Source organism: Zootoca vivipara, chromosome 2 (genome assembly GCF_963506605.1).
Source record: "Zootoca vivipara chromosome 2, rZooViv1.1, whole genome shotgun sequence".
NCBI classification, from domain to species: Eukaryota; Metazoa; Chordata; class Lepidosauria; order Squamata; family Lacertidae; genus Zootoca; species Zootoca vivipara.
The window spans coordinates 119,022,648-119,046,113 of NC_083277.1; the positions used below are offsets into that span (position 1 = coordinate 119,022,648).

The 23,466-nt window shown below is 44.9% G+C and overlaps 1 protein-coding gene across 2 annotated transcripts; it reads right to left on the reverse strand.

Annotated features, from left to right (window-relative positions):
* Positions 1–308: 308 nt before the first annotated feature.
* TESPA1 (thymocyte expressed, positive selection associated 1) lies at positions 309–18,759 on the reverse strand. 2 transcript variants are annotated; one of them, XM_035107927.2, is made up of 9 exons: positions 18,641–18,759; positions 13,668–13,852; positions 9,409–9,451; positions 6,081–6,133; positions 3,710–3,763; positions 3,498–3,534; positions 3,070–3,168; positions 1,906–2,114; positions 309–1,504 (listed from the first exon to the last, which is right to left on the reverse strand). In XM_035107927.2, the coding sequence occupies exons 1-9, from the start codon at positions 18,706–18,708 to the stop codon at positions 804–806; spliced, it is 1,449 nt and encodes a 482-aa protein (XP_034963818.2). In that variant the 5' UTR covers positions 18,709–18,759; the 3' UTR covers positions 309–803. The 2 variants fall into 2 exon arrangements, with proteins under 2 accessions (XP_034963818.2, XP_034963819.2); XM_035107928.2 differs by having other exon boundaries at positions 18,536–18,707.
* Positions 18,760–23,466: the final 4,707 nt, after the last annotated feature.

A 23,466-nucleotide genomic window follows, 5' to 3' on the forward strand; every position in this document is an offset into this window, starting at 1 on the left:
GGAGGGGGTTGGACTAGAATACCCTTCCAACTCCACAATTCTGTGATTTTATGAATCATTGGAGGAGTGCAGCACTGATTTCCACCCACAGAATTTATCCTTCATGCTTTACCCTTAAAACTTCCTTATACAATTTATTTTATTTCATTAAATTTACATACTGCTTGACTGTGAAACAACCAACCACCTCAAAGCAGTTTAGAAAAAGAATAAAACCAGAAAATTATTGATAAAAACAGTTAGAAACAACTATTGTCAAATAATGAAGAGTACATTTTAATAATTTAAAATTTAAAATTTACATGACATTTCAGAAATGGTGTGGAAAGTTTCCCCTGTGGAAATTGCTCTTTTTACTTTCAGTTCCATAAGTCACATGTTGATGCAACAGATATCCCCACATGCCTTTATATTTTTTAGCATTTAATTAGACAATCTCTTGAATCAATATTTGAGCTAGATGACAAAAGAAATTGTCGGTGGAAACACACTGTTTTTAAAGGTAAAGGGACCCCTGACCATTAGGTCCAGTCGCGGACGACTCTGGGGTTGCGGCGCTCATCTCGCTTTATTGGCCGAGGGAGCCGGCATACAGTTTCTAGGTCATGTGGCCAGCATGCTTCTGGCGAATCAGAGCAGTGCACGGAAACGCCCTTTACCTTCTCACTTGGAGCGGTACCTATTTATCTACTTGCACTTTGATGTGCTTTCGAACATGTAGCAGATCACTGCTAAGTTCACAATGAAAGCAGCATTTGATCTGCCAGCTTTCTGGCTTATGGCTCACACTCTTAGCCACTGTGCTACCTCAAATCTGTCAAGATGTCCATACAGTTCTCCCCTCTGGTGGGTGAGTCCCTTTCTGCTGACCACTCCCCAAGGGATTCTTCACTGCTTTCCTCTGGAGATGAAACCACTTCTAGAGAATGGTGTCCATAACAGTACAGTTCTCGATGGCCAAGGTGGTCTGGCCCCTCCATGCTTTCTCTACCCATGCAGTGAGAAAGCCACGTTTCCAACTTTGAATGAGATGTAGCTTCAGGGCAGTAGGGGGAAGAAATCACAGGAGCCAGATCCACTATGGTAGACTCTGAAGAGTCACTTCCCATTCCACCATGATGGAAGGGGACTTCAGGGAGCGCTGTGTGAGTCTCATCCTTCACGCCTTCCACGTCAAGGTGGAACTTGTCTCTGCAGGCCATTTCCATCACCTCCCACACTACCCGTTCCAGACGGCTCATAGAAGATGGTACAGCAGAAGGTCCTTGAGGCCCTCCTTGGACAGAAGTATACAAGCACATCGTGGAAATGGCTTTTTGCAAACGCTTGAGAGGAGACCGAGATTCTGCCTGGGAAGGAACATCCCAAGAATCTGGGATGTCTGGGAAAGCCCAGAACAAGTGGGCAGGGGAAATCTTTTGGATGGGAGTCTTAGACACATAAGAGTAGAGGCAGAAGAAAGCATCAGCTGTTACAGCCAGAGTCTGGACTTGCTTGAACCGACCTGTGAAAGGAAGAATAGAAAGTGTCAGAGGAAGACCAGTGTAGATCCAAGAATCCATGATTCTATGATTCTATGACCCTAGCTTCCAGCTCTTCCAGGTCCCATCCGTATGGCAGGGACTGTACACACACCTGAAAACTAGGCCTGATTTCATTTTCCTGGGTTCTAGTTTTTTTCTGTCTTCCTCTTGCCTAAGCAAAGGCTTTTGTTTGGTCCTGTCTTCTGCTCCTGGTCCCAGTTCTACCTGCTTTCCTGTGTTCTATCAAGAACAGAGGTCCTTTCCCATCACCTGCTTTTCTTGCCAAGGGTTGAACATGGGAACTTCTCTACATGCTCTGAGCATCACCCTTTGATATCACAGTCCCAGAACTTGCCAGCCATGAAATGCTTGTGGCACTTACTTGCTAACATCAAGCAAGGATCCTCCGTCTCTAACCGTTGCACCTGGGCTCTGAGGAAGAGCTGGAAATCAATGCCCTCAGCTTGGGAGGGAACTGAGAAGAACCGAGATGGGATCCAAGATGCAGCCTGTGTCTCCTCTTGTACGAAGCCCAGGTTGCACAAGATGGTCTCAGCATCAGCTTCACAGAGGTCCAGCACCTCAGAGATGCTAGGCAGAGAAGATCAGAGTGTGAATGCAGGAGTGTCCCAACTGATTACTGAACCATTTTCAGGTCATAGCCCCACAAATACACCCCTAGGCATGTCCACAAGCCCCTTTCCTTCAGAGAATAACGGGCGGCACCTGTGGGATTTCCTCACCCCCAATTTATCTTCCTCACAGCCTTGTGTGGTGAAATAGGGTGCTTGCAATAAGATTCATGGTGGTGTCTCATGGGAGTACCCAGCGGGGGGCAGGGGGGCAGCTGCCCCCCCCAGAAGCAGGGCCGGCGCACGAGAGCGGCACTGCCAGCGGGCAGAGGCGGAGGCGGAGCACAGCCTGGCGGAGCACGGGCTCGCCGTTCCCGCCCGCCACGCTGCACCCTCCCTCCAGCTCCCCGCTGCGCCCTCCGGCAAAGTCAAGCGTGGTGGGGAACCAGAGAGCGCGGCGGGAAGCTGGAGGGCGCAGCTGGTGGGAACGCCGTACTCGCACTCCGCTGGGCTGTGCTCCTCTGCCGCCGCCTGCCTCTGGAGACTCCCCCGCTGCTGCTGATCCTGCTGCTGCCAGCGGCAGTCCCCTCGCCTGGCAGCCATCGCGCTCTGGCTCTTCCCCCGCCCCGCCGTGGGCGCTTCCTCCCTTCCCTTCCCTCCCGTGCCTTGGCCCCACCCCTTCCCCCCAGTTTGGATCCTGGGTACGCCCCTGTGGTGCCTGGTAGGGATAGCAAACACAGAGCCCTCTGTATGTTGTTGGACCACAATTCCCATCAGCCCCAGCCTGCTCAGCTAACAGTCAGGGATGGTGGGAGTTGTGGTCCATGACATCCAGAGGGCACCAGGTCAGCTGCCTCCAATGTACAGACCAGAGGCTAGGTACCATCCCTCTGCTCCAATCACTGCTGGTTTGTTAGTGGTGTAGGTAGATCTTTAAGCCAGTCCAAGTCCTACACAATACGATCCATGTTTACCTGGAGCTGGTCTTGTTAGTGCTGCCTGAGACGGCACTGGAAGTCATGCTGTGATCCAGATTGAGATGTTGGGAAGGCCAGAATGTATGCTTTTGGGACCTGCCGTGGAAGAAGAGACAGTGAAGAGACACATCTGCATGCACACCCACATCCCTTTTGGTGTGCATGTAGGAAGACCAAAAGGGAGGACAAGCTGGCAGTCATAGCCAGCTGCACACTTGCACCAGACTGCTAGTGTGACAACACCTTACAAAGTTATTAGACAAATATGCAGCCAGTACCTCATTTCAGAAGTAAAACTAGAAATCTCAGGGGGGGGCGCTGCCCCCCCAAAACAAATTCAAATTCTGAAAAATGGCTGGATTTCAGATTTGTCCAAACTTTGGCTCTAGCAACGCTAGAGGTTATCCTTAGCTCTTCTTTCTCACCTAGGCTCAGCTCTGTCTTTGTCCAGTAGCACCATTGCTGGAAAGAAGAAAAGAAAGGTCTCTCATGAGCAAAGGATACATTGCATTCCTACAAAGAGAGCTGACAGCCAAGGAGTATATTGACAGAGTTGCACCATCAAATTAGCATTCTTGCCATCCATCCATGGGCCATCTGGAAAGAAGGCTTGCTCACACTCATCCTCATCACTTACCTTCTGCTCCCAGGCTAAGGTCATCTTCAAAGCTGGTTCTGTTGCTGCAGGATCCTACAGGATAACACAAATACATAGTCACCCAGAGCAAGCATCCACAGGTGGAAAAGGGACTGGGTGTGATCAAAAGGCTGAGTGGCTTTCTCTATGCAGTTTTATTATGGACATGCCACAACACAGCTCTACATGGGCAGGGCTGTGTGAAGGCTTCAGTTCCACAGAAGAACAGGAAATCCATAAAGTGTAGAATTCAGCTTCCTAAAATGCTCAGATTTTTCTTTCTTTCTAATCCTTGTGAAAATAGGCTTGTAAGTTTGCAAGCAATGCCTGCTGAAATTTCAGAATCCTAATGAGTTTCTGAATAAGATTTCCAGTGAAGGGGAGAGCAGTTTTGTGCCTTATAAAGCCCCTTGATTTCCCCCTCAAATTAGTATGTATTATTGTTTAATTAAATTATGAATCACTTTTCAAAATCATTGCGAGGCGAATTACAAGCAAACAATAAAAATAACTAAAGTAGGTTTTGAAACAATACCAAAAACAACAGTGGCTTGCCTTTCAATATTTTTTAGAAAAAAACATTGATGACGTCCAGTGCTTCCTGCCTTAATGGGTGAAGCTCCCACATTAGCGGAGATCATTTGCGGAGAAAAACAAGGGTGATTTTGAGGGGAATTGTCCTTGCAATTCCCCCCCCCAGGGCCCCTGGGGGAGTGAGCTTCACCTGCAGATCATCTTGGCTCTCGCTCCGGCATGGGAGACGCTGGGTGCCAAAGCACTTTGCAGAGGCTCTCCTATTTATTAGGGTGAAATTGGCTCTAATTTACAGACGTGTGCAGGATGGATGGGACAAGATTATAAACTGCCAAGTGAATCAGCTACTGAATCGCAACGTTTAGAACTGGAAAGATTTCCTTTGTAGAAAAATATCGTATGTGAGGGGGGAGGGGAGCCATTTATATATACCATGTTTGTTACATAAATGATTCAGCAAACCTCCCCCTGAATGCCAACAAACTGATAAAAAGCAAGAGGAGAAAAAGAGAGTGGGATTATATTTATGGATTAATATGAAAATAGAACTGTGTGAGAATATTGAAAGGATTTAAAGCACTGAACTTCCACTTATTGCAATTCGGACTATGAGCTTTGAAGATTGGCTATAGCTTCGGCAGGATGCCAGATTGTTAGTGATTTAAGGGTTGGAGGAGAAGGAGAAACTGGCGCTATGGTGGGGAAGCCAGATTACTCTTTATCTATACACAAGCAAGCAAAGATGGCAAGTGACACAGCTGGAATTACACAGGAACAGAGGAAGAGAAAGAGCAAAAAGTGGAAGTAGAGATGCTGCGTATGACATGATCAGAACAGGAGAAATGAAGAAACAAATGGAAAAATAAACTTCTCACACAGGCAATTTACAGGATATAGAACTCCTTCTGCAGAAATAAAATTTATTAAACGTGTTAATACGAATGGAAGTCCAGAACTCTGTAGTTGTTGATAAGAGACTACGATCAGGACTGAATGTAATTGGATTAATCAAGATTTCGGAAGCAGGAAGAAATAATAACTTTGCACTCTGAAACCCAGAACATGGGAAGTCACAAAATTATATAATTGACCTTATAATTTATATATATTTGGTTATGAATTGTAATTTGACATTGATAAGATGTGGCTGTTATTGGACCTTAGTAATTGAAAATTTAAAAAAAAAATTAAGAAAAAATAGAAAAAACATTGATTGGTTGATTATATTTCTGTGTTGCTTTTTATTCAAATGAATTCCAAAACAGCTTTCAAACAATAAAAAATAACATAATAGAACATCACAAATACAGCATAAATCATATAGAATAATTAACAAATCATCAATAAAAACAAGTCCAACCTATAAAACACTCTTAAAAAAACATCAACTAAAAACTTAGTTGGTCTCTAAGGTGCTACTGGAAGGATTTTTTATTTTTATTTTGACTGCGTCAGACCAACACGGCTACCTACCTGTAACTATCACAATTAAAGCAAAAGTAATATTACTGTATATGATTAACAAGCCAATACATCATTTATAATCTATAAAATAATATCAACAGTATTAACAAAATAGCAACCCAAAAATAAGCTAAGCACTGTTCATACACACATTCCCCACATCCCCCAACTGTATTTTACCTATCAGAAAGCTACAATTCCCAGCACCCTTTAATAAACTACACTCAACGGGACTCTTTGTTTGGGTGTGCGCACGCTCAAAATGTGCTTTTAACGTATGTTGTGTATGCAGTCCAAGCTTTAGCCTACCTTACTTCATGTTTGGGAAGGCAGACCGAGCAAATAACAAACAGAAATTGCAGAAAGCACTTACCAGCATAGGCACCCGGAGCAGAGATGCTCTCTGAGAAGGGGTCCAGTGAAGAGCTGAAAGCCAGAATCAAGAGCTGCATCATTACAGCTATAGGAGTTCCTAAATCATTTTGCCATTTTTCTCCTAGGACCTAGCCGGAACATCACAGACAATTAAGGAACATCAGCAAACAGTGGCACCATCAGGGCTGGTGCTGCATTAGACCAAGCAAGGCAGCAGATGCCAAGCTGCAGGGGACGGATAGCTCTGAGTGCCACATGGCTACCCTGGGACCCCTACACTAGCCTCCTGTCCTCTAGTGCAGTGGAGGATACCGTCCATTCACTAGTATTGAAGGAAAATCCCAGTCCAATTGGCTTCCATATGTTCCTTGGGAGAGAGCAACATCTTGTCCTCAGGCAGTAAAATGTCTTGAACTGGCCCTGGTCGCCCTAAGTCAGTGCCAACCTCCCATTTACAGATCTGAAGCCCTGCAGCCCAGGAGATCCACAAATGGCAATGCAATGTCAGTACTGTGTGTGGAGTGAAACTCTACACCAGGTGTGGGGAACCTCTGGTCTTCCAGATATAGCTGAACTACAACTCCCATCAGGCCCAGTAAACATGGCCAATGGCCAGGGATAGTGGGAGCTGTAGTTCAGCAACATCTGGAGGGCCAAAGGTTCCCCACACCTGCTCCAGACAAAGGATACGCCAAAGGATAAATGGACATCTTCAAGAAAGAAGATTCCACCTAAACATCAGGAAGAACTTCCTGACAGTAAGAGCTGTTCGGCAGTGGAATTTGCTACCAAGGAGTGTGGTGGAGTCTCCTTCTTTGGAGATCTTTAAGCAGAGGCTTGACAGGCATATGTCAAGAATGCTTTGATGGTGTTTCCTGCTTGGCAGGGGGTTGGACTGGATGGCCCTTGTGATCTCTTCCAACTCTATGATTCTATGACATAAACATAGCTGCCAAGTTTTCCCTTTTCTCGCGAGGAAGCCTATTAAGCATAATGGAATTTCCCTTAAAAAAAAGGGAGAACTTGGCAGCTATGCATAAATCTGACATCAGGAATCACAAGACAGAGAAACCAGTAGGAGAACACTTCAATCTCCCAGGACATTCTATACAAGATCTCAAAGTAGCTGTCTTATTACAAAAGAATTTCAGAAATAGACTGGAAAGAGAAGTTGCTGAACTGCAGCTTATTACCAAGCTTAAAACCATGGATAGAACAGGTCTGAATAAAGACATTGGATTCTTATCTCATTATAAATGATAACGCTATCTTTAGCCATCTCACCCCTTGCTTTTTCCTGTAAGACCAATTGCAGTCGTTAACAGTCGTCAACAGCTATCAGTCAGTCAATCACCCACTCCCACCACAAGGAGGGAGTAATACCCCTTCCCACCCTCTCACTATATATAAGGGTCTGGTGACTTCTGTTTCAGTGTATCTGAAGAAGTGTGCATGCACACGAAAGCTCATACCAACGACAAACTTAATTGGTCTCTAAGGTGCTGCTGGAAGTAATTTTTTTTATTTTGTTCTTCAACTGGTGGATCAGGACCCACTAGTGGGTTGCGGGCTGATCCAAGGTGGGTCACACCTAAAACCATGCTCCATGATTATTTTCTCTGGAACAGTAAATCTTCTAGGTCCTGAATATCTGGGAATAAGCAAGAACACTCTCTTTCATCTGGGATTAACAGGCTAATCGTAGGCATAGCTGCCAAGTTATCCCTTTTTTACAGGGATTTTCCCTTATGCTGAATAGGTTTCCTCGCGAGAAAAGGGAAAACTTGGCAGCTATGATCGTAGGTATGTTTAATCTCCCTTCAGCTGAAATTAATGTCAGGTAAGTATAGCTGAGATTCCTGCATTGCAGAGGGTTGGACTAGATGACCCTTGATGTCCCTTGCAACTCTAAAATTCTATGATATATAGGATTGCAGCCAAACTCATCTAACTGCAGCCCCTTATTTATTTGCTATATTTCTATATGTAGAGGTGTGCCAACTGATTTCTGTGGTATTTAAGCAACTATGTGTTCCATGGACCACGATATTAGTATAGATGGATGTATACACACATATTTCCTGCCAACCTAGCAGTTCAAAAGCACGTCGAAGTGCAAGTAGATAAATAGGTAGTGCGCCGGCGGGAAGGTAAACGGCGTTTCCGTGTGCTGCTCTGGTTCGCCAGAAGCGGCTTAGTCATGCTGGCCACATGACCTGGAAGCTGTACGCCAGCTCCCTTGGCCAATAAAGCGAGATGAGCACCACAACACCAGAGTCGGTCACGACTGGACCTAATGTTCAGGGGTCCCTTTACCCTTTACCCTGAACACACATATACAGTATATGACGGCCAATTCAAGATTATACTTCTTACACACAATAAAATTAACTGAAGTCTACGAAAGCTTATGTTATGTTTGCTAGTCTTTAATGTGCCATGAAAAAACCTCTTAGTTGATTTTGCTACAACATAAAAACAAGGCTACTGCTCTAGAAAATGTTAGGTAGATGTAGGGATTTCACACATCAAACGATACAATTACTCTCCCTAGTGGGGCATCTGTAAACGCACATCAGATTAAAAAGTCGATTTCACGAAAGGCAGTGAATGACTTGTAGACTGTAGAAAATCTTGGGAAGCTTCGTTTCAAAAGATGCATTTCCCAATCCTTGCCATCTAGAAATGTTTTATATTTAGATTCCATAAATATTCTCTCCTCCACCCATGGTGTTCCTGTGGTTTTTGAGCTTCAGATTGTCAAAACGCAATAGAAACTACAGATTTAAAAGGCAGGAAAGCAATATAGGCAGACTTTTCTTTAAAAAATGAATGCTGTGTTTTATTGTATACCATAGGAAACTATGCATGTGGCTATTCCAAGGGAAAGCAAACCTTTGGTATGTCTGGGTTTAAGGAAAAGGAATTTGGTGAAGCTAGTGTTGGTGTTACTGGCCTGGGCCCCTTTGGAAGCTACACTTCCATAATGCAACAGTTACTGAAATGAAAAAAGGAACATTAGAAATCAAGGCAGACGCTCTTGCATTATAACCAGTAAAACTAGTGCAATGAACTGAGTGCGATTAGGAATCTATAGTTCTCCAGATGTTGCTGTACTACAACTCCCATCATCTCTGACCATTAGCTATGCTGGCTAGGGCTGATGGGAGTTTGAGCCCCAAGAACCACAGGTTCTTTATCCCTGTTGCAAAGTATGTGCATATGTAAAAACATTCCTGATTCTTGAAATCAAAATATAACTTCTGACGATGTCATGATCCTTTTGGGCAGTGACCTCCTCCATGACCTCTCTCAGGTAGACTCACCTGCATTCCTGCAGCCAGCTCTCAATCTTTTTGGATGAGCTCCCTGTTGGAAACAAAGAAAAAGATGCCTGTTTAGTGATAGGGCTCCTCACAGACTACAGTGAAGGGTCTGGATAAGTTACTGTGATGATCCAAATGCAGCCACCTAAGGCTTGTTAGTCAGCCTCTCAGCAAACCACACTGATAGAATGCCTGATGTTGCCCCTACATAGGCAGTAGCAAAAGAAAAGGAGAATGAGGAAGAGGAAGAACACCTGAATGTGAGTAATGGAAAGAATGTGGTTTAAACATATGAATAATTAAATGAACTCATTATTTGGTAGTCATTATGGACCTGTGAGCCCTTATTGCTGCTGAACTGCTACATAGCAGTAGAGGGCGCAATTTGCATAGAAGCAGGCGGAAGAATGCTTAACCCTTCCCCTCCCTGCAGCTTTAGGTCTGCAACCACCTCCTCTAGCAGCTTTACCTCCAGCTATCTGATTACTTGTCCTTAAAAAAGTGTGTGTGTGTGTACATACATACATACATACATACATACATACATACATACATACATACATACATACACAATAAAATATATACAATAAAAAAGAAGAAAAAACATACATACACAAAAAGGGAAAAGGAAAAGAAAAATACCTCCAAAACAAACATTTTCAAATATGTACACAGCTTTTCCACATGGTTGCCTGCTGTGCTGGACCTCTTTTCTCCATGCTCAACGAATGAGCACTCACCATTCTAAAACTAAGTTAGAACAACCCTGTGTTAGCTGCTGGCATAAAAAAAATGACATGTATGGGAGGGGGGAATTTGTAAAAGAGAAGCAGTACTGGGAAGAGAGACATGACCCTTTCCCTTACCACTGCTTTCCCTCACAATCCAACTCTGGTGCTTTTTACTACATCAGAGATTCTAATATGTTTTTGCTGAAAAGCAGCAGGGAGGAGAGGTTGTGAAGGAAACGAAAAGAGTGTGGAAGAATTAAAACCCCTCCCCACCACCATTTGCAGGGGAGGAAAAGCAAGTGGGAAGGAGATGCTGAACCTTTTCCCCATCCACCCCTGCTTGTCTCCTGAATAGGGTTGCCAGACTCAATAGAGGACAGGACCTCTGTGCCTTTAATTGCCCTGCTCTCTTTTGAGTCTGGAAATCTTAAAGAGAAACCAGCAGACCCTTTGTTTAATTTCCAAGCAAAGGGTCTGCTGGTTTCTCTTTAAGGTTTCCAGACTCAAAGGAGAGCAGGGCAACTAAAGGCACAGAAGTCCTGTCCTCTATTGAGTCTGGCAACCCTACTCCTGAAATGCCCTCCCCATGTTGCTTTTCTCTTTCAAGCTCTGAGACCAGATGTAAGCTTGGGGTACCATTCTAGACTCTGGAACTAACAGCCTTGCACTGAACCATGGTCATGAACACTTACTTAAAAATGCAAGTACGGTAAGTCTGCCCTGTTGCATTTGCAGGGCCTCCTGCTGATTTGGCTGTATAGCTGCCAAGTTATCCCTTTTTTACAGGGATTTTCCCTTATGCTGAATAGGCTTCCTCGCGAGAAAAGGGAAAACTTGGCAGCTATGTTTGGCTGAGGGAGGCCCTTGACTGCTGCCGCAAAGTGTCACTACTGAGTAAGTGTGGCAGAGGAAAATGCAGCTCAAGGTGGCTATCACGGAGGAGGAAGCAGGGTGGTAGAGTACAACATCCCTTTCTAAACAGCCACTTTCCTGTTTCCACCCATACGCTCACCCATGGTTTATTCTTCGCACACAACCCATGTTCTGACAGACAAGGATGTGTTGCCATCCTGCCCAGTTAGATCGCTCAGAGAGCAACACACGCAGAAGCTGCTGCATTCAAAGTCCAAGTGGGTCCCCCCCCCCCTGCCCAGAAAATGCACCTTTTTATGTTCATTTTGCCAATAACATGTGAGTTGCATGATGTAACATGGGTGTTATTTTACTTGTGCTGAGGGCGGGGGGGGAGTGGAAACCTTCTGCCCATTTTCCGTACTTGTAATAGAAAAAGGAAAAGTGAGAGAAAGTGGGGGAGGAAGAAGTGCAGAGGGGATCTTGAAATGACTCAAGGGAATACATGGGTGCCTGAGTTCATGGGGGAGGCTGACAGCTCAGTGGTGGAGCTCATGGCTTGCTTTAAAAATCTCTAGAATCTCAGCTAGCAAAAGGCTAGGGTGGGGTAGTGCCCTCCAGATGTTGCTAGGCACTTTAGCCCCGGCCAGCATGCCCAATGGTGAGAACTGGAGTTCAGCAACATCCGGAGCAACTTTTCTCTCCATGGACCACTTGAAAATGCTGGTGGTGGGCCACTTAATGAGTTTTCTGCCTGCTGTAGCAATTGTAATGTAACATACTAGATGCTGCACAATTATTAATTGTATTTTATTGCTTCTTTTATTTCCCTGCATATGCTATATATTTTACTGTAATGCAATTTGCACCCCATAGAATTCAAATGGCAAGGCAGTGCAAGACAGCTCAAGAAATAAAAGAAGCACTAGAGATGCAATTTAAAATCCCTATGAGTACTGAATGCCCCATGCTGTGGACCACCTGAATGAAGTTGTGGACCACTGGTAGTCCCCAGACCACAGTTTCAAACGCCCTGATTTAGAGGATGCCACATTGGCTACCTACCCCTGAGTTAGAGATTCAGCTCTAGGATAAGGTTACCAGATTTTTTTCAATGAATGCAGGGACACATCCAGGGAACAAACAGGGCTGGGTTTAATGGGCCGGTGGCTTGATGCAGGAAGAAGAAAGGCATCATGGGAGCAAAGCTCTCACCACATCACTCTGTTGAGTCTTTGCATGTGTGAGTATTGGCTCACAGCCAAAGTGACAGAAATGCCTATCAACAAATTGACTCAGTTTGTAAGTATTGCTCTCTTCTTTCCCACCCATCCCCAATTGCTATTTCAGAGAGGCCACCCACCTTTCTTTCTAAAACACCACATTAGTGTTTGTGCATTTATCTGTTCATTCATATGATTATATGCATATGAAAAGTTTTGAAATGGGGGTTGAAAACAAGACGTTTGGGGGTGAAGCATGGGTAGATAAGCCCATCAGCACCACACACATACAGGTTCTGCATCAAACATTTTGACCTTCTGTCCAAGCTCAGTTCTGGAAAGAAAATATTTATTTGGGCAGAAAACAGTGAGGTTGCTTCCAAAGCATTTCCTTTTTTCTAAATATTATATTAGATGATAGATAGATGATTGATAGATAGATGGTAGATGATAGATAGATAGATGATAGATAGATAGATAGATAGATAGATAGATAGATAGATAGATAGATAGATATAGATGATAGATAAATAGAATCATAGAGTTGAAAGAGACCGCAAGGGCCATCCAGTCCAACCCCCTGCCAAGCAGGAAACACCATCAAAGCATTCCTGACAGATGGCTGTCAAGCCTCGGCTTAAAGACCTCCAAAGAAGGAGACTCCACCACACTCCTTGGCAGCAAATTCCACTGTCGAACAGCTCTTACTGTCAGGAAGTTCTTCCTAATGTTTAGGTGGAATCTTCTTTCTTGTAACTTGAATCAATTGCTCCATGTCCGCTTCTCTGGAGCAGGAGAAAACAACCTTTCACCCTCTTCTATATCCTTTTATATATTTGAACATGGCTATCATATCACCCCTTAACCTTCTCTTCTCCAGGCTAAACATGCCCAGCTCCCTAAGCCGTTCCTCATAAGGCATTGTTTCCAGGGCTTTGACCATTTTAGTTGCCCTCCTCTGGACATGTTCCAGCTTGTCAGTATCCTTCTTGAACTGTGGTGCCCAGAACTGGAAACAGTATTCCAGGTGAGGTCTGACCAGAGCGGGAGATGATAGATGATAGATAGATAGATAGATAGATAGATAGATAGATAGATAGATAGAGAGTTATAGATGATACAGGCTCAAGGAGTTGGCCCTATTGAATCAGGCCAAAAATCCATCTAATTCAGCACCCTCTTCTCAGAATGGCCATCCAGAGGCCTAAGGGAAGCCCCACAAACAAAAGGATGCATCAAAGCAAGCTGAACTAAAGGAATGAAAAATTGGGCCATTGATGTCAGTGGGACCCAAGTTCAGCTCACTTAGCCTGTGTCATCTTCTCCCTACCACCCCCATAAAACAGCTTGTCTACAATCCATGGAGATTGTATACACTGTCTGAAAGCACCTCACACTGAAATATTATTACATAATGAGAGTAGGTGTGAATGTGTGTAAGCAGTTTTCCCACCTTGCAAGAAACCATCCTCCAAGAATGAGGGTTCAAGAGCTTCTTGGGTTGTGCGGGATGCCTCCTCTTCAGCATGGGACCCCTCTTCTTCTACAGCCACACTTGGCTTGGCCCATGCCCTCCGGCGCTCCCAGGAAGAGTGGCTCAGCCAGGAGGTGAAGTTGTTGTCCATGACTGGCAAGACCCTAGGGGAGAACAAAATGTCAGGGTGCTGAGGTCATAGGATGCTCAGCTTTGTATCAGTTATCAATCTTGCCCACTTGGGGCAGTTTTGAGTTACTTGACTGCCTTTTCATATCCTGGGCAAGGAGTTTCTCTTCACCACCACCATCCCAGAAAGTATACTTCACAGTCAAAGAGATAGCTATGGTTCCTGGTAGAACATTCCTTCATTAGGCCAGTTGCTGAGTTGCCCAGAGCAGGCAAACAACTGGAGTTTTGGTTAAAAGTTGGGGGTGGACAGATCTGACCATTTTGTTTTCTCTCCATTTTCTCATCTTAAATTTGCTTTGCACCATTTATGCAGCTGTCCATGGAGACGTAGGTCAATTCTATGTACAGGGCAGCTGTCTACCAGCTCCATTTGGGACACTGGCTCAGACCTTACCTGCCTGCAGACTCTCTAAGCAGAGTGGTGCATGCCCTAGTTATCTCTCACTCAGACTAGTGCAATGCACTCTACGAACAATGGGCACCCAAACTAGGGTTACCAGACATCCCTGTTTCCCGGGGACAGTCCCTGGATTTGCACATCTGTCCCCGGACAAATTCTGTCCCTGGAATGTCCCCGGATTTCATTAAATGTCCTCGGGTTTCATTAAATGTCCCTGGGAAATGTGACACCCTGCTCTCCTGGAGTAATATGCAGCTGGAGGGTGCGTCTCGTTTTGAGAGATCGCGGGTGGGCGGCCGTTGCCCAGGAGGGGCACAAGGTGCACAGTTTCTTTGCTGGGCAAGGTGCAAAGCTCTTCTTTCGCACCCTGTGAAACTCTCAAAATGAAGGGGGAAGGGGGCAGGAGATCAGGGGAGACTCGGGAGTCACGGGCGGGCAGCACACCGTTGTCCAGGAGGGGCACAAGGTGTGTGGTTTCTTTGCTGGGCAAGGTGCGGAGTGGTGAGATGACTTCAATCCCCTCAGCCAACTGGAGTGGCAGCAGAGCTGGTGCAGAGCCAGGCAGCTGAGCGTGAGAGAGAGTGTGAACAAGAGTGTGTCCCTGACGGCCGGGAACTGCAGAAGTCAAATTGGAGCAGGGAAGCCTTATGTTGCTTTAAGTTGAGGCTGCTTGAGTTGAGGTACCTCTATTGCAGGGGGTTGGCCTAGATGCCCCTCAGAGGTCCTTTACAAATCTGTGATTCTGTGATCATCCCACTCAGGGCTGGCTCTAGGGGTAGGCTGGGTGGTGAGGGGCGCCGGGTTGGCAGGGGGGCGCTGCACTGCGGAGCTGCGCAGAAACCACGCTGTGCCCACCCACCAGCCATGGGAAGAAGCGGGGTGGGGGCGCCGGAGCGATCTGCGCACCACGGCGCCAGGGCGCTTGACCTGCTTAAGACGGCCCTGATGCCACTGTTGTATTCTCAAACTCTGCTTCCAACTCTACCCACCCCCCAAGGTTTCTCTCCTCCTCCAGACAGCAAAACAGCTGATGTATAGATGTAATTAGGGATAATAAACCATGAAATTTTTTTATTTTAAAAAAGTGTCCCCAGATTCATTGGAAAAAATCTGGTAACCATAACCCGAACAGCAGCATCAGGACAGCTCTTTCAGGGTGATGGTTATGTTTCTGCAATGATCTTGCACAGAGAATCCCAATGCCCCCCCCCAGGGGGAGATCAATCCTGCATGAGGCCTCCCTATTCCAAAGGGCTACAGCAATGATGGAGAACTTGCAGCCCTCCAGCTGCTGTTGGTCTTCAGTTCTCTTCAGAGCCAGCTAGGGTTGGGCAAATATGTCGCTTTCAGCTCCTCTGAGTTTTTCATCTTTCCAGCTCTGTTCTCTTCATTTCTTCATCAGCTGCATTTTTTTGTGGGTTTCAGTTTGCATATTGTTTCAGGAAAGGCAAGTTTCCTAAGTTTGTCTTTCCATGCAAATTGAATCTCATTTATCCCTGTCCCTAGCCCCCAACACCACCTGGAGAGTCACAGGTTCCCCACTGAAGAGGAGTGGTAGCTCAATTGTTCCTCTTTGGGGTGATTTAGTTTTTCAAGGCATGCCCCATTAGGACTTGTTGAATTTTTCAACTTTCAAATTCCTAAAATGAGGGATGCTAAGAAGTCGCAACATGACTTGGGCATTTAAAATAGATTTTGGTTAAATTAATATAATTTTGCTTTTCTTGGTAAGAAAAAGTGTGTAAAATTGCATTGAAATCAGTAAAAATGATTGCAGAGTACTTGCAGTTATATTATCTCTATAAGGCTCTTTGAACACTCCCCAAATGACATCCCACACCAGGCCTGTTTCATGCTCCCTTCTAGTACTGTACTTTTGTCTGGCTAAAACACATCATTGAACTGTAATAATGCCTTTGCCTTGTCTGGGTGGAAGGAGGAGAGAAATGGATGTGTAAAAATCTCTGATGTCAAGGTCATGGATTCCAGGGCAAAAAAATGTGCATTGCAGGGGATTGGACTAAATGACCCTTGTGGTCCCTTCCAACTCTACAGTTCTGTGATTCTATTATTATTATTATTATTATTATTATTATTATTATTATTATTAAGTATTACATGACATTTTCAGAAGGTAAAATTAAAATTCTTTGGTTGTCCAAAAGCGGTTTATGTGCTTCTTTGTCAAATGCGAACTTATGTAGCTAACTGTTGTCCAGTCATTTAAAAAGCAGATTTGAATTCCTCATACTCAAAAAAACCTTTTAAGACCTCTCGCTGAATAAATTCACAAAAATTAAGTTTTATCCCCTAAAATGACATGCCTATCCCTTCTTGTATGTCACAGTTTGGGCTTTATTTGCTTTGGCTGAGGAGCTGTAACTTGATTCTGCGCTGACTTCCAGATGGGACTTCTGGGAGGTAAGTGTTTTTCTGAGCATTTGAACTTGGGTTTGTTTTTTGTTTCTGTGCCAAGACCACTTGCACTGGATGTAATGTGAGCCATCTCCCTTTACCTCCAGGAGAATGAGGAGCACAGCTCTTATCACAAGCTGCATTCAAGGCCACAAGAGGCTGGCTTCCTCCTTGCGGTTTGAGCTTATATCAGCAGACCATCGAAAGAGCCTGAAACGGTTAGAGTGGGTGGTGGGATAAGCCAAGTTTCATTTAAGACCGTGATGTTTGTCATGTAGGCTGCCTTCCGTCATATTGTTTCTTAACAAATGAGCTGATGTGGAGGTGGGAGTAAACTAGATCAGGACCCCCTGCATGGGAGAAAGGGTCTCTGCTGTAGTCCCCATCAGAATTCCACCACTCCCTGCCCCGCCAGGGCTGCTTTTTGCAATTCGAGGGAAGCTTCCATTAGTGCCAATGGGCAGATTCATCCTGTTGCAAATGGAAATGGGGAAGAGTTGCCGTATGCTGAGTCAGCCCATTGGAAACTCTAGCTCAGTCTTCGCTGACTGTCATAGGTTCTCCACGATTTGAGGCAGCTCTACTTGGATACACTGTGGATTTTTAAATAAAGTGAATGTTGGAAAGGCACTGTTAAATATCTGGTCCTCTCCCATCTGGGAAAACAAACCTGAGTGGTACTGCCTCCTGGGAACTTCTAACCACTCTGAGAGGGTGCAGACCTGGGTTTCTTTAGCATCATTCATCTCATTAAGGACGTGAAAGACACAGCAGTGAGCACACCCTACATGGAAAAGTGCTTGTAGTTCACAGGAGAGAAAGAGATGGCAAGTAGGGGAAGACATTTTAAAATCTGAAGACATTCCATGGTACAGCTAGAAGAGAAGGGCTAGAGCTCCTCTGAGAGAGTCTGTATTGTAAGGGGAAGGGCTGCGGCTCAGCAGCAGAGCACCTGTATTTGCATGCAGAAGGTCCTTGGATCAATCCCCAGCATCTCCAGGTAGGGCTGGGAAAGACCTGCCTGAAATCCTGGCGAGCCACTGCCAGTCAGTGCAGGCGATACACAGCTCCATGGACCAATGTTCTGACTCAATAGAAGGCTGCTTCTTTCCTGTCCCTCTAATCCCTTCCGGGGCTCTTCCACACGGCAATTTATTGTGAACTCAGCGCTGCTCATGCATGCCAGTTCTGCACAGCATGAAAACAGAGAGGTTTTTAATATTTGAGGTTTTCTGTGTTTTAATATTTTGTGGGAAGCTGCTCAGAATGACTGTGGCAACCCAGTCAGATGGCTGGGGCATATTATTATTATTATTATTATTATTATTATTATTCACCCAACACCATATTTCCCCATTTATTCCTGGTTTACCATTTCCATGGAAAACCCAATAATTTTCTTAAAAAACCCTGCCGAAATAATAAATCATTTTTTAATCATTATGAGTTTGTTCTGAACTGCATAAATTGTTTGCTTTTGCTTTACTGATATGGTAGTGTGTGTGTGCACATATGCAAGCTTATATTGGATAGAATATATTGTTTGCTCCTTTTTAAAGCTTTGTTATTATTATGAGCCACTTTCAGCTCCACATTATTGCTGAAAAGTGGTATACAAATATTAAATCAAATCACATCACATTTTGGGGGTGGTTATGAGATGGCACTGTGATGAGAACCATGAATCAACAATAAACTGCCGCATAAAAACATCCTCCCAAGAGCATTCTCTTTCTCCACTTGCAATCCTCTCCCACCCCACCCTATTGCTCTCCTCCATCACCTCCTTCTCAATATCCTCCTCATTCCCATTCCATATCACCTCCACTCGTTTCCTCACCTCTGTTCAGAGGATGCTGTCAGAATTAAGCCTTTCTATTCAGAAGCAGGTCCACAGCCCGTGAGTGACAGGGCCACACCTTAATTCATGGTGGCTGCTACTTACCCGGCCCTGGGAAGAGCATGCTGGGTCCTAAGTGGAGCCCCTGGTGAATCTGGCATCACGCTCTGCATCTCAGCTGCCCAGAGCAGGACTATTGGAGGCCCTTGCCCATTCCTGCCCCTCTCCCCACCTCACCCAATCTGCGTCAGCAGAGACTGGAGGAAGCTGATCTGTTTTCAAGAGGAAACTTTCATGCTCATCTCTTTTTTTGTTTTGTTTTTTCTCATGAAAACCTCAAACGGTGGCTCACATCCGGCTCTCACCCACCCCGTGAGGGAAAAGCGTAATGGGCTGCTGAGTGAAAGCGGTAAAGGCGTCAGCAATGTATTGGCCTCTTAGGCTTGGCCTGGAACTATTTATTCTCTCTCTCTCCTTACTACATGCCCTTTTCTGTGCCATCTTGAACTCTATGCTTGCTTGCCTGTTTAAAATAGTTCACCATGCTTCATTGTGGTGTTCCGACAGTGGCAGACTCTCCTTCCTTTGAAGTTTTAAAGCAGAGGTTGGATGGCCACCTGCCCTGTATGATCTAGTTAAGATTTCTGCATGGTGGGGGGTTGGACTAGATAACCCTCAGGGCCCCTTTCAATTCTATGATTATATGATTCCATTATCAGAAGAAAGCAGTTTGCACACAGTATATAAATGCAACATATTTTGAACAAATGCAACAATATACATCAGACTAAAAAAAACACCACCCATAAAACTGAAGAACATATACAAATGGAAAGAACAAGCTTTGTCTTGGGAAGAGCTGTATAGCTCAGTGGCAGCCTTGCATGCAGAAAATGTAGGCAATACTGGGCATAAGGGATCTATCTGTATCCCTGTGCCTTTGGAATGTGGCAATCAGAATGGTGCATGCATATCATTGAAAGGAGAAGCTGGATGTGATGGTGCCAGAGTTTCATGTAACACACAGCTACCTTTCACCATCTGCCTTGAAAGTATTGGGAATGCCTGTAAACGACAGGTCGATTCCTTGATTTCCTTCCTGGAAATTGCCCTTTGCTAGGCCTTGGGCTGGTCACTCCTCCTTAGTCTCAGTTCTCCGTGTACAAAATGGGAAAACACAGATTTTGTAGGATCATTGATATGGGAATGAAATCGAGATGTAATAAGAGAATGAAAAGTACTATAAAGCCAATCCTGACCATTGTAATACATCAATGGCGCTCAAAGCACTGCAATGCACACACCTTGTGCATATTCCTGTGGCCACAACATCACATTTACAGGTGAGTTTAAGTATCTCAAAAGACAGTTTTCTGTGAAAGTTTTGCAGGTGCGCAGATAGTGCAACGGAACAGACCAAAGCATGATCCCCTTCTCTGCCTGGCTGACGCCTTCTTGGAATCTCTGTCTCAGAAAGAGTTTTTTGCTTGTTGAGTGAGGTGTTTTCCATGAATTGTGAACCTTGACATCTCCCCCTCCTGACAGGAACATGGCAAAGGGAGTGAGGCAAGAAGCACATTCCTTCCTCTCCCCAGAATACAATCTTTTCCTGAGGAAGAAAACAAGAGTGTCACGAGGTGTTGCAAGATGTTCAAAGCCTTGAGCTGTAGCTGTGGAGGGTTGCCAGCTGAACCAAACAGAACCATCAGCAACTTGAGCAGCAGCTTGACCTGCAGAAATAAAACAGATGGAGCTTTTCAGGGCATGAAGATAATAACAATCTCTTGCAATCAGGTATGCAAGCACACCTGAGAGCCAGTGTGGTGTATATATTTGGTGGCAACCGTCTTGGCCAGGGAGGGCAGGATATAAATAAATGTATTATTATTATTATTATTATTATTATTATTATTATTATTATTATTTACATATTTTATTGTTGTAGGAATATTTATAAACCACCAACTCATAAAAAATAAATTCAGGTAGGTAGCGGTGTTGGTCTGACGCAGCCAAAATAAATAGAAAAATTAAAAAATTGTCCAGTAGCAACTTAGAAACCAACTAAGTTTGTTCTGGGTATAAACTTTCGTGTGCATGCATCTGAAGAAGTGTGCACGCTCATAAAAAATAGTGAGACTGCATAAAACAAAATAATTAAACCAGCATAACTCTATCATTAAAGCTATAAAATTACAATAATACAGAACAGATGACTGCAGATTAATCCTTTAAAAAAAATGCTTGGCAAAAAAAACATATTTTCAGTAGGCAACAAAACATCAGATTGTAGGAGCCTTTCTGATTTCCCTAGGAATAGTGCTTGGGGTAGAGCACGAGACTCTTAATATCTGGGTCATGGGTTTGAGCCCCACATTGGTAAAAAAAAAGATCTGCATTACAGGATGTTGGAGTAAAATGACCCTTGTGGTCCATTCTAACTCTACAAGTCTATGATTCTAGGAAATCACTGGTGCTACTGCAAGAAGAACCTTGGTGAATAAAAGTACCTGTATGAACAGTTTTAGTCACTAGGTGGCAATGGATGTACTTCTATTGGAGAGAATTCAGGCGTTAGTTTCCTATTACTGTCAGAGAGAGACAAAATCCTGACTGGTGTGACCGCTAAGCTACCCATGACATGGTGACAGAAGAGGAATGTAGGTATTCACAACAGTGGGAAGGTCCCTAGCTCACTGACAGAGCAGAGTCCTTGGTTCAATCCCTGTTTGATGTCATACTGTGTTTTAATTTGTAGGAAGCCACCCAGAGTGGCTAGGGTGGGGAACCCGGTTGAGAATGAGGGTGGGGTGGGGGGTGGAATACAACAAGCCTTTCAGTCAAAGACTTAAGAGGAACACCAGCTTGTGATAGCCAGAGGATGAAACTCCTCACCCATTACAATGGCTAAAGGCAGTTATCCACTAGCTACGGTAAATTGACTGCTGGGAGGTGGCATTGTAAATACATAGTTAAAGGTAAAGGGACCCCTGGCCATTGAGTCCAGTCACGGACGACTCTGGGGTTGCGGCACTCATCTCGCTTTACAGGCCAAGGTAGCCGGCGTTTGTCCGCAAGATAGCTTCCAGGTCATGTAGCCAGCATGACTAAGCCACTTCTTGCGAAACCAGAGCAGCGCACAGAAACGCCGTTTACCTTCCTGCCAGAGTGGTACCTATTTATCTACTTGCACTTTTGGCGTGCTTTCGAACTGCTAGGTTGGCAGGAGCTGGGACCGAGCAACAGGAGCTCACCCCGTTGCGGGGATTCAAACTGATCGGCAAGCCCATGAAATAAATTACCAGCTTCCTGGCTCAGCAGCTGTGGGGATTCCCAGGCTGGGCATTTCCAAAACGATGTTCTATAATGAATAGCCGGAGCTAAATCCAATTTGAAAGAGAGAGTGGCAGAAGCCCTTAGCTGTGTGTTCCACTTTTGAAAATGGCATCTTAAATGCATTTCCATCAATAATTGACAATCCCTGCGTGGGAGCTGTACAGGACCTTGTTACACTGTGCAGCAAATGGAGAGAAGTAGTATTAACACTTTTGAATTATGGTGCTGGAGGAGACTCTTGAGTCTGCAAGAAGATCAAACCTATCCATTCTGAAGGAAATCAGCCCTGAGTGCTCACTGGAAGGACAGATCCTGAAGCTGAGGCTCCAATACTTTGGCCACCTCGTGAGAAGAGAAGACTCCATGGAAAAGACCCTGGTGTTGGGAAAGATTGAGGGCACTAGAAGGGGACGACAGAGGACGAGATGGTTGGACAGTGTTCTCGAAGCTACAAACATGAGTTTGACCAAGCTGCGGGAGGCAGTGGGAGAAGGGGTGCCTGGCGTGCTATGGTCCATGGGGTCACGAAGAGTCGGACATGACTAAATGACTAAACAACAACAACAGTATTAATGCCAGGCTCTTTGCACATGCTGTTGTTGTTGTTGTTGTTGTTGTTGTTGTTGTTGTTGTTGTTGTTGTTCAGGAATGGGCTGGAAAGGTCTTGTTTTAACCAAGGATGCTTTCAGAATCATGAGAGCAGGCACTGCACTAGGGCTCAGGTAGGAGTATGGTGCTGAACATTACAAGACAATCCCATTGGCCACCCACTTGAATGGGTAATTTCGCTGCAAATCTGTGCCTTGCTGGAGTGTGTGTGTGTGTGCAGTATGGAAGTATATACAGACAGGGCATAAGTGAAGCAGGGAAAAGCCCTTTGACTGCAGGGATTTGTACCAGGAGCTATCTAGACATAAGTCAGTTTGTTCACAGATCTGCTGCACAGGGACTAGTAGCCCCAGAGATGGTGGAGGAGAAATGAGAACTGAAAGGGACAGATCATCCTATCATCATCCAACTCTCTCTCCCCTTTGCTGTCCCAGACTCAGGAATATCCCATATTCCAGGCCTGAAGCTGCCAGGATGCTTTCTTCTGACCCAGTTAGTTCGCCGGCCAAAACTAAAAAAAAGAAAGAAAAACAGCCAACCTTCCAAGATGTGTAAATTAGTGATGAAGCTGTGGATTTAAAGCTGCAATTAGCTTCTTCTGTTTGGTGGGGGAGTCTCTCTGCAGCAGCAATATCTCTCAGCCATTGAGGTGTAGCCTGTAAGCAGATGGTGGTAATAAAGCTAAGCTGAGCTGGAGCTGGACACCCTGCCTGGATGGGAGATGGGCCATAGCCCTTGAGCTCCCCAAGGAAAATGATGTAAATGCAATCAATAAATGTGGTGTGGTGTCAGAGTCATTCTCCCCACCCCACCCCATGTGCATACAAGATGCTGTGTACACTAAAAACAATTTGATTCGTGTATAAGCTGTGTACACCCTTCAAAGAAAACCCTCTCCACAAGGAATTCTGGGAACTGTAGTTTGTGAAGGGTGCTGAGAACTGTTAGTACAGTATGCCCCTCAGCCCCAGCACCCACAGCAAACT